Below are 13,074 nucleotides of genomic sequence, written 5' to 3'. Positions count from 1 at the left end.
TGATCAAATGGTCTCTATTTGACCTTAACTAAAAGAGAATCAATATGGTTTCCATCGTGGGCTTGTTCCCTGGTCATTACCTATTTTTAGGTTTAAGATGGTCTTAATGTGGCTCCATCATAGATTATATCATTGATCTTGATGTTTACTTTAAAAAATAAAAAGTAAAAAATCCAAGTCTCTTAGAGCATCCAATTAATTATGTGAGTGATTTTTTCAAAATTGAAATTCATTAGATGGTTAGGCCATGTCATTTGGACCACTCGGATTGCTGAATAAATTTGTATAAATATATAAAGCAAACAATGAGAACTCCTTTTTGTTATATTTAATTTTATTTGTTAAATAAATAAACATATAATGAATTTGGTTCGGTTCTGGGATTTTTTGAACAAGGAAACCAACCAATGAAATAAAAAACCGAAGCAAATCAATCCAAAAGGCCTTGATTCGATTTGATTCTTCGTTTGGCCCCGATTCAATGTGCACCCCTACCTTCAAGAAGTTATTTTCTTTTCTCAATCACTTCAAACTTTCTACTTTATATCAAAACGGAGGCAAACTATCTCTAAGTATCTAATAATCTCTCTAATCTTATCTTATCTTTGTAAAACTGATTGGATGTATTAGTATACAACTTTTTGTATTCTAATGACAAGAAAAAGTACAAGGGGCCAAAGCGTCTCTTGTAATGTATGTGCGACGCACTGGATGGAAACTAATTTCCTCCTCATAACAAGAAAAATGTACGATACGGATGCCAAAGCATCTCTTTTGATGTATGTGACATGCACTTAATCAAAACTGACTTCGCTGAAGAAAAAAGTACGGAGTGGGCCCATTGAGCTTTCGGTAAAAGCGCATGCGCATGGAAGAGGTTTTGGAGTTGTGACCGTAGCGGAGAAGAACACAGAGCAGAGGTTTTGAGGTCATTTTTTACTATACAAGTTGTATATTTGATAGAGAAGGTCGAGGTAGGAGGTCAGGTCACCAATAAGGCTTAAAATGGGTCGGATTTTATTAGAAATCCAAGTGAATTGAATCTGATTTTTAACGGATTCGATTTCTTCAAGTATATCTAAATTAAAATATGGGTTGATGTCCCTTGACCCCAGTCGGATACGTATCTATCCCTATATCCGCTTATATCCACATGATATATTATTTAGTGAATGAGTTTTTCCATCAAGTTTCGAAGGATGTTGTGATCGATAGTCAATGTAATAATCCATGTCTGCCCAACGACCCTTAGTAAGATGTGAAATCTTATTAGGTTAGTAAGGAAAGTATTTTTTATGTTTATATATTATATTTTTAATAATAACGAGCCAAAGAACTTGCTACTTGTGGTGAGTCGTTGTCTCGATTTTCGTATTCATTACTTTAACATTTGTTAGTAAAATGTTCGTTGGACCCAACTTTTGTGCTTTGACCCTTTATCATAAAGAGGATGTAAGATTTAAAGAGTCTATTGGAGTTGCTCTATGATTTCAATCCAAAATCATGGTCCTCTAAATTTCATGGAAAACCTCATATTCAAAAAATAAAAAAAGTTAAATATTTTTGGACTTCATGTGAGGTGTTAATAATGGACTACCACCAAACTCCAAAACTTAAAACTAAAATTCAATGATAAGATATGTATGGGTAGCATTCGATAGACAATCTTAGGGGGACAACATTGAGAGACAAAATTTGTCCTATATGACTTACAAATTTTAGATTGAATTGACTTTTTTTTTTTTTGTGAGGATGATCTCTACGGTTAAGAGATCATCCTCATAATAAAAAATCAGCCCAATCTGAAACTTCTAATCTCATCAAAAGTGATTTGCAAATTAATGATAAAAATTGATGGTCTACAATTCTTCGACTTTGTAAAACACTTTTGATGGAGTTAGAAGTTTTAGATTAGGTTGATTTTTTTTATTTTTTATTATAAAGATTATCACCTTACCGTAGAGATAAACCTTATAAAAAATCAGCTCAATCTGAATCTTTAAAGCCATACAAGAGAAATTTTGTCTCCCAATGTTGTCCCCCAAGATTGTGTGTCAAACGCTCCTCAATATATAAATATATTTATAATAATGTTTGACAGACTAACTTAGGGAGACAATGTTGGAAGATAAAATTTGTCCTATATGGATTATAAGTTTTGGATTAGACTGATTTTTTGTGAGAATGATTGCCTCGGTACAAGTTTTGTCTCCCAACGTTGTTCCCTTAAGATTATCTGTCGAACACTTCCCATATATATAGGGAATGCTAATGTCCAAGACCTCATGGGGACATTAGCATTCTTCAACACATTTTTTTCCAATAATACCCCTCCCCATTTTATATTATTAATCTCTATTATTGACATCCAACTATTAATTTTATATAATTTTCATTTATGCCATCTTTTTCTTTTCATTCAACTCTTTTTGAATATCACCAAAAGTTGGCATGTGCAAATGCAAATGAATCAAGAGAGCTTGTCTATAATTTAAAATATTGATTAAAGTGTTTTTTAATTGAATATCATATAGTGAAAATGATATTTTTATAATTTAGAAAAATTACTAACTTGATTCTAGGGTAAGAGCATCTATAACGCACTTACCCCTACCCATTAATGGATTATTTGATACTTATAAGTAACTATTTTGGATTTCCATGAGGTATGCACTCCAACTATGCCATCCAAAAATTGATTTATAAATATTCTAATCCCCTTTAAATTGGTCAGAAATTGTAATATTTTAAGCTAACTATCTAAATTTTTTCCCTAAAAAAAGATGGGTGAACTGTGTGGAGGACCTATTTTGGGTACCCAAAATCCCATGATCCAAAAAATGGTATGAGATAGGTAGTGTGTTGGAGACACCCATTTTAGATTCCACTACCCAAACTTGGAGTTGAGAGGGAGATCCTCTAATGGGTTTCATTTTTCTTGATTTATGAAAAAAAATGAGCTGATTATATTAAATGCAAAAATGGGGCATGTGTGTTATCCAAAATTTGGGGTCAAAGCACTTTTACTCCGCCTTCTCTTAGTATAACAGTAAATATTATTTATCCCTTGAATTTTCAAAATAACCATCCAACCTATTTTGAACTTCTTTTAATGAAAAATCAACTCATTTCTTCTGGAAAAAGTCAACCTACCATCAAATTTTAAAGAGTCGTGATAATCTAATGCCCCCATCACATAATCATAGATCATTTGCCTCATGATACACAAGAAAATATTTATAATTCTGCATATCCCAAGGCAAATGATCTACGTTTCTATGATGGGGGCGTATACCAGAGGGGGTTGTCAAAAAATCATTATTAAATACATTTTGAAAAGAAGCAATGATAATATGACGCCCCCTTTGACAAACGACCTCCTACGCCCCCATCATAGAATAATAGATCAATTGCATTGGGATGGGTAGGAAGAGATTTATGGTTCTGTGTATCCTGAGGCAAATGATCTACAATTCTGTGATGGGGGCTTACGGGGCGTCACAATATCATGACTCTTTTTTTTTTTTTTTGATAAATATCATGACTCTTTTGAAAAACAGAACTTTAAATCAACCCATTTCTTCTTGTTTTTGTTATCAGCCAAGAAATAGAAAAAAAAAAAAAAATTTATTGACTTCCATCATCAATGACTTTTTGGAGGATCAAAAATCTGAATAAGGAATTCCTTTGTCCAACTTACTGATCTCTAGTACATGTTAATACAACAATGGCATATTAACCTAACCTTCGAAGATTCGTATACGTTTCCAACCATTTGGTCAGAATTAATTCAGTCCATTCTGCTCTATAATCTATAGGAACTCAAGATGTCAATGGTAGTCAAGGATGCTAGAGAATCCATAATCGGAGGTGGGTCATACTACGACCAAGCTAAATAAGTGAGGAGTTTGATGACATGAAAACCAGAGTGAAAGGACTCGTTGATTCCGATGTGCTTAAGATTCCCAGGTTCCTCATCCATTCTCCAAAAAACCTAGTAATGCAGTGAGTACTATTCACTGGTGATAGCAATCCATCCCTTTGCATATTGTTTCTCTTTTCACCTCTTCAACTTTATCGTACTCTTTCCTCTCCCTCTTCTCTTTTTTGTTTTTTTTCAATAATATCCATCTAACTCCCATTTTTCCTCTTTTACCCTTTTAGTCCTGAAGATTTTTTTAATAATACAATTCCAATTTTTTTTTCCTCTTTTACCCTCAAAGAATATATGAACTCTAATATATATTATAAAATACAATTGTATGGCCCACCTTTATTATAGTTATTGGGATAAATGTCCCATTCAACATTTATGTGGGGGTATATATCAAATCAAATAAAAATATAAACACCAAAAATGAGGCTCGAAGAGGAAGGAATGCGACATTTTGGAGACCCGCTCCTGAAACTCCACATTCCTATTGGTCTAGATGTATTGCGGGCATCTCGAATTTAAAAAAAAAATACCCATGTTAGGATGCCTTCAGTACATGTGGAGCAATTGGAATTTGGGGTCTTCAACATGCTGATCTCCAAAATCACACTTGAGGAATTCAAGTAGTTGCTATGGCTTTCCAACATCAATTACTACCTTAATCCATAAGGAGTCCCATTAGAACTACATGTGAAATTTCACAATTTGTTGTGTAGGCTGACCTAGTGTTCGAGTTTTTAGATGGATTTCTGTTGTAAAGAAATTCAACCAAAAATAAAAGGGATCGACTAGTTGCTCACCACTAATTACCAATTGCACTCCATCACTTAAAAATTCCCCTTTGCACTCCATTTGGATGATCACACTCCAAAAATAATAGAAAAATATTGTAATCCTTTTCTACTTCTTCCCCAACCATGCCCTCGTAAACAAAGCCTAAATAGAAATTAGAAAACTAATACCTTCAATTCATGTCAAAGAGAACATGAGCAAAATCAATCACAAGAAAAAAAGGGTATGAACCTAGAAGAAACCATGGGAAGATGAATAAGCCCCTAAATCATAAGATTACTATAATGAAGTGCAATTAGTAGGTTAAAATCAAGGTAAAAAAAGATAGCATATTTTTAATGTTTCAGTGCAACTAACAACTAGAGGTGTGCAACTAGTCGATTCCAAAATAAAATGGCCATATATAATCATTGAATTCAAGATATATAGAAAATCATGAACTTGCATAAACTAAAGAAGCAAGGAAAAACTAGCACAAATACACCCAAAGAAACCATTGGTATGATCTTAAATTCAGTGGGTGTGACATTTCATGGACTAACATTTGTCTGTCAATCTTGCAGAAAGATAATGATTGAATACGTGAAATTCCTCATCCAACTGAGAGAGACACTATCAGAATTACTCTCCGAGGCTCTAGGTCTTAGCCCACACTACCTTGGACGCATCGAATGCATGAACACTCAAATGTTGATTGGCCATTACTACCCCGCGTGTCCCGAGCCAGATTTGACTTCGGGCGCCACCCAACATAGCTTCTTCACTATAGTCTTCTACAAGATAATATTGGTGACCTCCGAGTTCTTCATCAAGATCAATGGTTTGATGTCACTCCTATGAAGGGAGCTCTAATAGCAAACATTGGGGATCTTCTACAGGTATGAATTATTTCCATTAAAATTCTACAATATCTTATGTTCTTTAATTATAATTACCTAACCTCACTACTTGTTTTTAATTTGTTTATATGTTGATGTGTAGTTTATCACAAATGACAAGTTTAAAAGTGTGGTTCACGTGGGCCCTAGGATATCAGTGGCAAGCCTTTTTAATCAAAGTGTAGATGATCCAAAACCATATGGCCCAATGAAGGAGCTCTTGTCAGATGCTAACCCCCAATCAATAGGGAAACCCTACCCATTGAATATGTCTCCTACATGTCAAAAGGAATAGATGGAGACTCAGCCCTCCCTTACTTTTAGCTGTGAACAAGATAATGTTGGTATTAAATGTTCCTTACTTGAGAAAGTGCTTGACATAATAATAAATTTGTAAGGTTTGATCACAATGTTATGTCAATGAAACTATCACTTATGTTAGAATAACATGTGACTATGGCCACTTTGACAATGAAGCAATAATTACAGTTTCAAAAAAGACTACAAATTCTTTATTGACACTCAAAGATCACGTAAAGATTGTTCAATAATGAAGTGATATGTATCCTTTTGTATAAGTAGGAGCAACGTAGGATTTAAAAAAAAAGAAAAGAGATTTTTTAAGGTTCGGGTGCAAGGGGCAACTGAATCAAAACTGACATCGTTACTAAATTAGTCAGGCTAGTCTTACTCTATATACCTCACGTATTCACCAAATATTTTTTCCCTAATAGGAATTGTATCATACGTAATCAAATCTTATTTTAATTTCTAATTATAATCTTATTACATTACTAGTAACATAATGATTTTTAATATCCCATCCTGTAAATCTTTCAATAATTTAAGGGGGTAACTTAGGTTTTTTTTTTTTTTCTTCTTCATAAAACCCATATAAAAAATAATTTAAGTGGGGTAGGGTTGGAGGGGACTCCCTCCTTCAAATTTGAAGAAGATGCGTTTTAGAAAGGGAAAATTACTGTTTCATGTGCCGAATTTTAAGAAATTATATGATTCTGGCTAACTTTTCATTTTATTTCCAAAAACGTGAATGTGCGAAATCCCAGGTTTAAAGTGACAAACTTGCTGGGTTTTTTTCCCCAAAGTGACAATCTCGTTGATTTGTAAAAAGTGACGATCTCATTAAAAGTAGCAAAACCTGCCAGATTGTGACTTTAAATCTGTGAAATTGTAACTTTAAAACCTCCAATATCGTTATCGTTTATGTTTTGGTTATTGAAATGAATAGTGAATCAGAATCGTAATTTCTTCAAAAGTTGGTTTATGTTTTGATTATTGAAATGAATAGTGAGCCAAAATCGTAATTTCTTCAAAAGTTGGTTTATGTTTTGATTATTGAAATGAATAGTGAGCCAAAATCGTAATTTCTTCAAAAGTTGGTTACGTTTTGTGAATCTCTTTTTGAAAGGGGTTGGTTGGAGATGCTCAAATGTATGGGAAATACATACTTATCTTTCCTTTATCTTTTGATGTTTTCCTCCTGTTTTTATTATCAGCTAAGAAATTATTATAAAAAAAATTATATATATTGATTTTCATCATCTGGGACTTTGTTGAGGAACAAATATATATCTAAAATGGGAATTCCTTTGTCCAACTTAATGATTTCTTGTACATTTTAATACAACAATGGCATATTAACCTACCTTTTTAAGATTCTTAGTTTCCACCTTTTGGTTAGAATTCAGTCCCTTATGTTTCTATAATCTATAGGAACTAAATATATCAATCGTAGTCAAGGATGCTTGAGAATCCATCCTCGAAGCTGGGTCCAATTTGGACCGAGGAACTGCCCCAAGTATATTATTTGGGCTGATACCAAATCAAACTACTTCTAATCTACAAATTGTGCGTAAGGAGCTAATATTACTTCACCAACATTTTCTTAATAACACACCATTTATACATTGAACTTCTATTAATGCACCAACTTTTTCTTATAGCACCCCAATAATAAAATTAGATGGATTTCAAAGATGTTGGAACTTTAAAAAAATATTTATCATGAAATCCAATTCTTTCTCTTTCCAATTAATTCCATATTTCACCCTCCCATCCCAAATCCAAATCTATGTGAATCTTAAAAATTGAAATCACTCGTTTATCATCGTAGTGAGAGGTTTTACTGACTAATATTTGCATATCATTCTTTTAGATTATGTTCGAATATATTAAATGCATCCGCGGATTGAATAAGTCACTATATAAATTACTCTTAGAGGTTCTAAATCTTAGCCCCAACTGTCAAAGCTCATAGGCCTAACTCATCCTGAAAACCATTTTGCCAGGAGAGGGTTGGCCCTGCTTTATACATTGCACAACCTAAGTAGTACCTAGGCGATGTGGGATTATGTTAACACTCCCCCTCTATACCTGGGCTGAAGACAGTTGGCTCTCCCCCTCCAAGTAGGGCTGGAGATACTAACCCTATCCATCCCTAAGGTTCACTTACTTTGATACCATGTTAAAACCAATGGGGTTAACTCATCCTTGAAAACCGGCGTACAAGTAGAGGGTTGTCACCACTTTATACATTGCACAACCCAAGTACCCAGGCGATGTGGGACTATGCTAACATTGACTACCTTGAACGGATCAAATGCATGAAACTATAATAAATTTGTAATAAAGTTCATCAATGGTATGTCTCTAAGACTGTCATTTATATTCAAACAAAAGGAAAACAGAGGAATATACCCTTTTATATGTATAGAAGCAACAACATAACAAAGGCAATGTTGCGAAAGCTGATGAACGCATAGTTTATGATTCTATTAAATAAGTGACTAATTCGATAAACAGTTACACAAAGATTATAATTTTTATTCTCACAAACAGAACAAAGATTACTTCAACAATGAAATATAAATACTAATCTGTAACTCATGTGCAGTCTAGCGTGCCACCCACTACTTAATTATAAAGAAAATTTTAAAATTTAAATTAGTACTAATTTTGTAACTCCTGTAAATCTTGTAGTTTACAAAATATATATAAATAAATAAATAAATATATATATATATATATATATATATATATATATATATATATATATATATTTATATATAATTCGTTCAAGCTATTTTGTTGGTCATCTGTCTATTTTGTAAATTAAACTCTAAACCCACTTTTACCCTTTAATGGTGAAAGAATCTGCAGCACCGACTTGTTATATATGGGAAGATATAGACTTCACTAGCTTTAATCTTTGGAGTTTTTATCTTATTTTTGTTATTAATGCATGAATAGAAAAAAGAAAAGAAAATAAAAAAAAAGAAAAAGAGTATTGTTTCCGTCATCAATGACATTGTTGGAGTATCAAAATTTCTGAAATCTCTCTATTTTTATACAACAATGACATATTAGCTTAGTCTTTAAAGACTTTAGTTTCCACTAATTGGTTACAAATCAGTTCCTTCTGTTCAGTAATCTCCACTAGAACTAAGATGTCAGTGGTAGTCAGAAGTGGCACCGGAGAGTCCTTCATCGATGGTGGTGGGTCAGATTATGAACGAGGGAAAGAAGTCAAGGAGTTTGACCACACGAAAGCCGGAGTGCAAGGACTCGTAGATTCCGGTGTTGTCAAGGTTCCCAGATTCTTCATCCATTCACCAGAGAACCAGCCAAAGCCATCAGTAGTCATTGGCGATAACGATAGCCACATTCAAATCCCGGTTATAGATCTTGAAGGTGTCAATGATGATCGACGAAAAGTGATTGTTGAGGAAATTCGGAGAGCAGCGGAGACATGGGGATTCTTTCAGATGGTGAATCAAGGGATTCCAATAAATATTCTAGATGAGATGATTGAAGGTGTGCGATGATTTCATGAGCAACCCAAGGAAGTGAAGATGGAGATACATTCGAATGACTTCAAGAGAAAAACATTATTTAACAGTAGTGGAGGTCATCTTTATCAATGTAACGCTGCGAACTGGAAGGATACACTACTATATAATTTCAAAGATGATCAGCTTGACTCAAATGAATTGCCCGTTGTGTGTAGGTATAATTCGTTGGGTCGACACTCTAATCAAACTACCTCTAGTCTACAAGTAAATTTTTTGGACCCTATATTGCCTCATCAAATAAGGGTCTAGAAACAAAGGCATGCAACATATGTAGAAAGACAAATTCAAATGATTCACAAAAGCATGATCATGCATTCGGTAGTGAGAGATTTTATCTACTTATCTTTGTTTATAATTGTTGCAGAAAGATAATGATTGAATACGTTAAATGTATTGTGGGATTGAATGAGACACTATCTGAATTACTCTCTGAGGCTCCAGGTCTTAGTCCCGAATGCATGAAAACTCAATCATTAGCGAGCCATTACTCTCCTTCATGCCCTGAGCCAGATTTGACTTGTGGCAGTAGCAAGCACTCAGATCCTAGTTTCCTTACTATTCTTCTACAAGATAATAGTGGTGAACTCGAAGTTCTTTATCAAGATCAATGGTTCGACGTTGCTCCTATTAACGGAGCACTAGTAGCAAACATCGGTGATCTTCTACAAGTATGATGCTTGCATTACATTTCCATGATCTCATGTTCTTGATTGCCTAACCAACTTGTTTTTGTTTATATGTCGTTGTTGTTGTTGTTGTGTACCTTATCACCAAGGACAAGTTCAAAAGTGTGGAGCATAGAGTATTATCACGACGTATTGGACATCGTATATCAGTGGCAACATTTTTCTATCCAAGTGGACATGAACCAAAACCCTATGGCCCAATAAAGGAGTTATTGCAAGATGGTAACCCCCCAATATACAGGGAAGCTCTAGCTACTGAATATGTTGCCTTCTACTTGTCAAAAGGAGTAGATGGAAACTCAGCCATCCCTTTTTTTAAGCTGCGAAAAAAAGACAATGTCGGTAATAAAAGTTCCTCACTAGAGAAAATGCTTCAAATAATAAGGAATTTGTAAGGTATGTCTATGAAACTGTCACTTATGTTTGAATAAAATGTAAACAGAGGAACATATCTGTTATATGTGATTCCTTTATAACAAAATATGGTCGGATTTGCTTCAACTAGCAAGAATAAAAATTAATTATTGTCCACGAGATTTAACCAAGACCATAAATGCATTTTCTTCAACAGGTTGAGTCATCAGAATCAGCAATATGTCTTATCCTTGTCGCAGTTATGCACCACTGCCGTATAAGGCCGTCTATGGGAAAACTTCTACACCCAAACAAAAATAAATTGACTATGGTTACTTGAAGGTGAAAGCGCCCTCGATCTGCGGGGTGCGCGGATCCGCTTTTGACCCTTGAGGTTTGGGAGTCGCCACCTAGTTATTGTGGTCTAGGAACCAAACTGATTCTAACATAGATAAAAAGAACTAATCTACCATAAAACATCTGAATTCGGGGATCAAGTTACGGGGTTGGAAGGTGTTAGGCACCAACCCCGTCCGGCCAAAGCCGGTCTCTACTAACTTCCCAAGTAAATTACATTGCTAAAACCTAGATAAAAATAAATATAAAAAAATACATACCTTTCCGATAGCAAGGATTTTGCTCCCTCAGATCTGACAAAAAAATTCCTTGTACTGTACTCCCTTGCTTCATTCTGTCTCCGGATTTGACTTCGGATCTCCTAGATCAAGGTATCTCTTTGTTTCTGAATCTGAACTCTTCAAGTTTGTTGCGGATTTAAGGGTGTTTTTGGAGGGATTTTAGGGGTTTTCTAGACTAAAATTGAAGGGGGGATGTTAGGTAAGGAGTTGGGGCTCCAAAACTAGGGTTTATGGGAGGCTGGGGGAGCTTCTAGACCTACTTCTCTTAGGGTTTATGATTTGATACGAAAATAGGGTGTGAGCACCTCTATTTATAGACGTTTTTAGGGGTTGATTTGGATAGAGTTAGTGTTTAATTAGAGATCTTTTAATTAGAGTTGTGTTTTAGTTAAAATTGTTTTAGGTAGAATTATGCTTTAATTAGAATTGTTTTAGGTAGAATTGTGTTTTAATTCAAATTGTTTTAGGTGGAATTATTTTTTAGTTAGAACTCTATTAGATAGAGTTATTATTTAATTAGATCTCTATTATGACTTTTGGTCTTATTTGATTGACTTTTAATGTTTTGACTTCAGTCTTAATTGATTGACTTTTAATATCTTGACTCAAGTCTGGCTTAATTGACTTTAATTTTGACTTCAGTCTTACTTGATTGACTTTAATACCTTGACTTTAGTCTTGCTTGATTTACTTTTAATTTTTGGAGAACCCCCCTCCATTATTTCTTTAATTCTTTAGACCCCCAAATGGAGGGGTCCTTAAAGAAATATCCCACGAACCCTCAACAATTTTACCCGAAAGTCCGATTGATCGATTTTTTAGGTTCAAAATTTTAAATTAATTTCATTAATGTTTCACTTAATTATTTAATATTTTATTTATTAATTTCGAATTTTTTAATTATGAAAATTATGAAATTATCGTTTTGCCCCCGGAGAGGACTTTTCACGTTTTAAGTCGGTTTTTAATGTTTTAGGATGTTTTAGAATCGATTTTTCGTAAGGAATTCAATGAGAATGTTGGTTTGTGTCATTTATGAAAATTTTTATGTGAAATGGTTGTGAACTTTATGAGGGCATTTTCGTAATTTTGTCAAATTCTGTTAAAATTGGTGAAATGATTTATTTGGTTCCAATTTTTTATTTTATGTGTTCGAGAGAGTTTTCCTAAGCGTAACGTAGGCTCTAGGGTTGTCTTGAGGTTAGGGGTATTTTGGTAATTTGGTCAATTTTTAGTGATTTTTATCGTGAAGCTTCTTTTTGGTCTGCAAGATGATGATTTCTATGTTTCTGGGGTCGTATTTTCTTAGCGTAGCATGGTTTCTAAGGTTTTGTCAGTTCGAGATACCTCATCCGGATTTCTGAAACACATCTGGTAACAAAATAAAGCAATAGAAGACACATCCATCATTGGGAATCATTGCGATCGGGTTGACGAGTTGATTAATCAGGCGGATGCAAAAATGGGGTGTCTACAGAAGGATTGTGTAGATAAAAGTAACAAAAATCTAACAACATAATTACAAGACAAAGAGATACGTGGTGCACCCAAAATTAGGCTAATGCATGGGAAAAAAAAAAAAAAAGATTATAAATCCACTAATCGACTATGGTGATTACAAGAAGGTGCCAACTTACTAAGTTGATTAAAGTTCATGAGTGTTCATAAGACAACTAGGGTTTAAAATCCACCATTGTGACCTTACTAATTACTGACCACTAATCTTTCTTGCCTACCACTAATCACACTATTTTGAAGCTCATCTTATCAAATACAAAAGGAAAATGCTGGAATATGATGTGGTGGTGTGCACATAACCAAAGTTGCTTTTTTACTCGTATCTTGCAGAAAAGCATCTACAGTAATATGCACGACACCGCGAGTTTTTGTCACCCTTGTGTCACCCGAGCACGACTCAAT

At 34.1% G+C, this 13,074-nt stretch overlaps 1 protein-coding gene and 2 pseudogenes across 1 annotated transcript; all 3 read left to right on the top strand.

Moving 5' to 3' along the window:
- Nucleotides 1-3,916: 3,916 nt before the first annotated feature.
- On the top strand, nt 3,917-5,928 carry LOC147402122 (1-aminocyclopropane-1-carboxylate oxidase homolog 1 pseudogene; annotated as a pseudogene).
- Nucleotides 5,929-9,024: 3,096 nt separating this feature from the next.
- LOC147402120 (1-aminocyclopropane-1-carboxylate oxidase homolog 7-like) lies at nt 9,025-10,708 on the top strand. The gene is made up of 3 exons (XM_086441612.1): nt 9,025-9,631; nt 9,841-10,144; nt 10,252-10,708. Exons 1-3 carry the CDS (start codon nt 9,477-9,479, stop codon nt 10,555-10,557), a joined length of 765 nt encoding a protein of 254 aa, XP_086297738.1. The 5' UTR covers nt 9,025-9,476; the 3' UTR covers nt 10,558-10,708.
- Nucleotides 9,072-9,449, top strand: LOC147402121 (deacetoxyvindoline 4-hydroxylase pseudogene; annotated as a pseudogene).
- Nucleotides 10,709-13,074: the final 2,366 nt, after the last annotated feature.

Source organism: Akebia trifoliata, chromosome 5, assembly GCF_017979445.1.
Source record: "Akebia trifoliata isolate Shusen 1 chromosome 5, ASM1797944v1, whole genome shotgun sequence".
Lineage (NCBI taxonomy): Eukaryota > Viridiplantae > Streptophyta > Magnoliopsida > Ranunculales > Lardizabalaceae > Akebia > Akebia trifoliata.
Note: the sequence above shows the minus strand (reverse complement) of the source record. Positions and strands in the feature narration are given on the sequence as shown.

Coding starts and splice junctions, on each gene's coding strand:
- LOC147402120 (XM_086441612.1), top strand. CDS start 9,477: ATGGAGATACATTCGAATGACTTCAAGAGAAAAACATTATTTAACAGT. Junction 9,632..9,840: donor GAATTGCCCGTTGTGTGTAG/GTATAATTCGTT, acceptor TAATTGTTGCAG/AAAGATAATGATTGAATACG. Junction 10,145..10,251: donor ACATCGGTGATCTTCTACAA/GTATGATGCTTG, acceptor CTTATCACCAAG/GACAAGTTCAAAAGTGTGGA.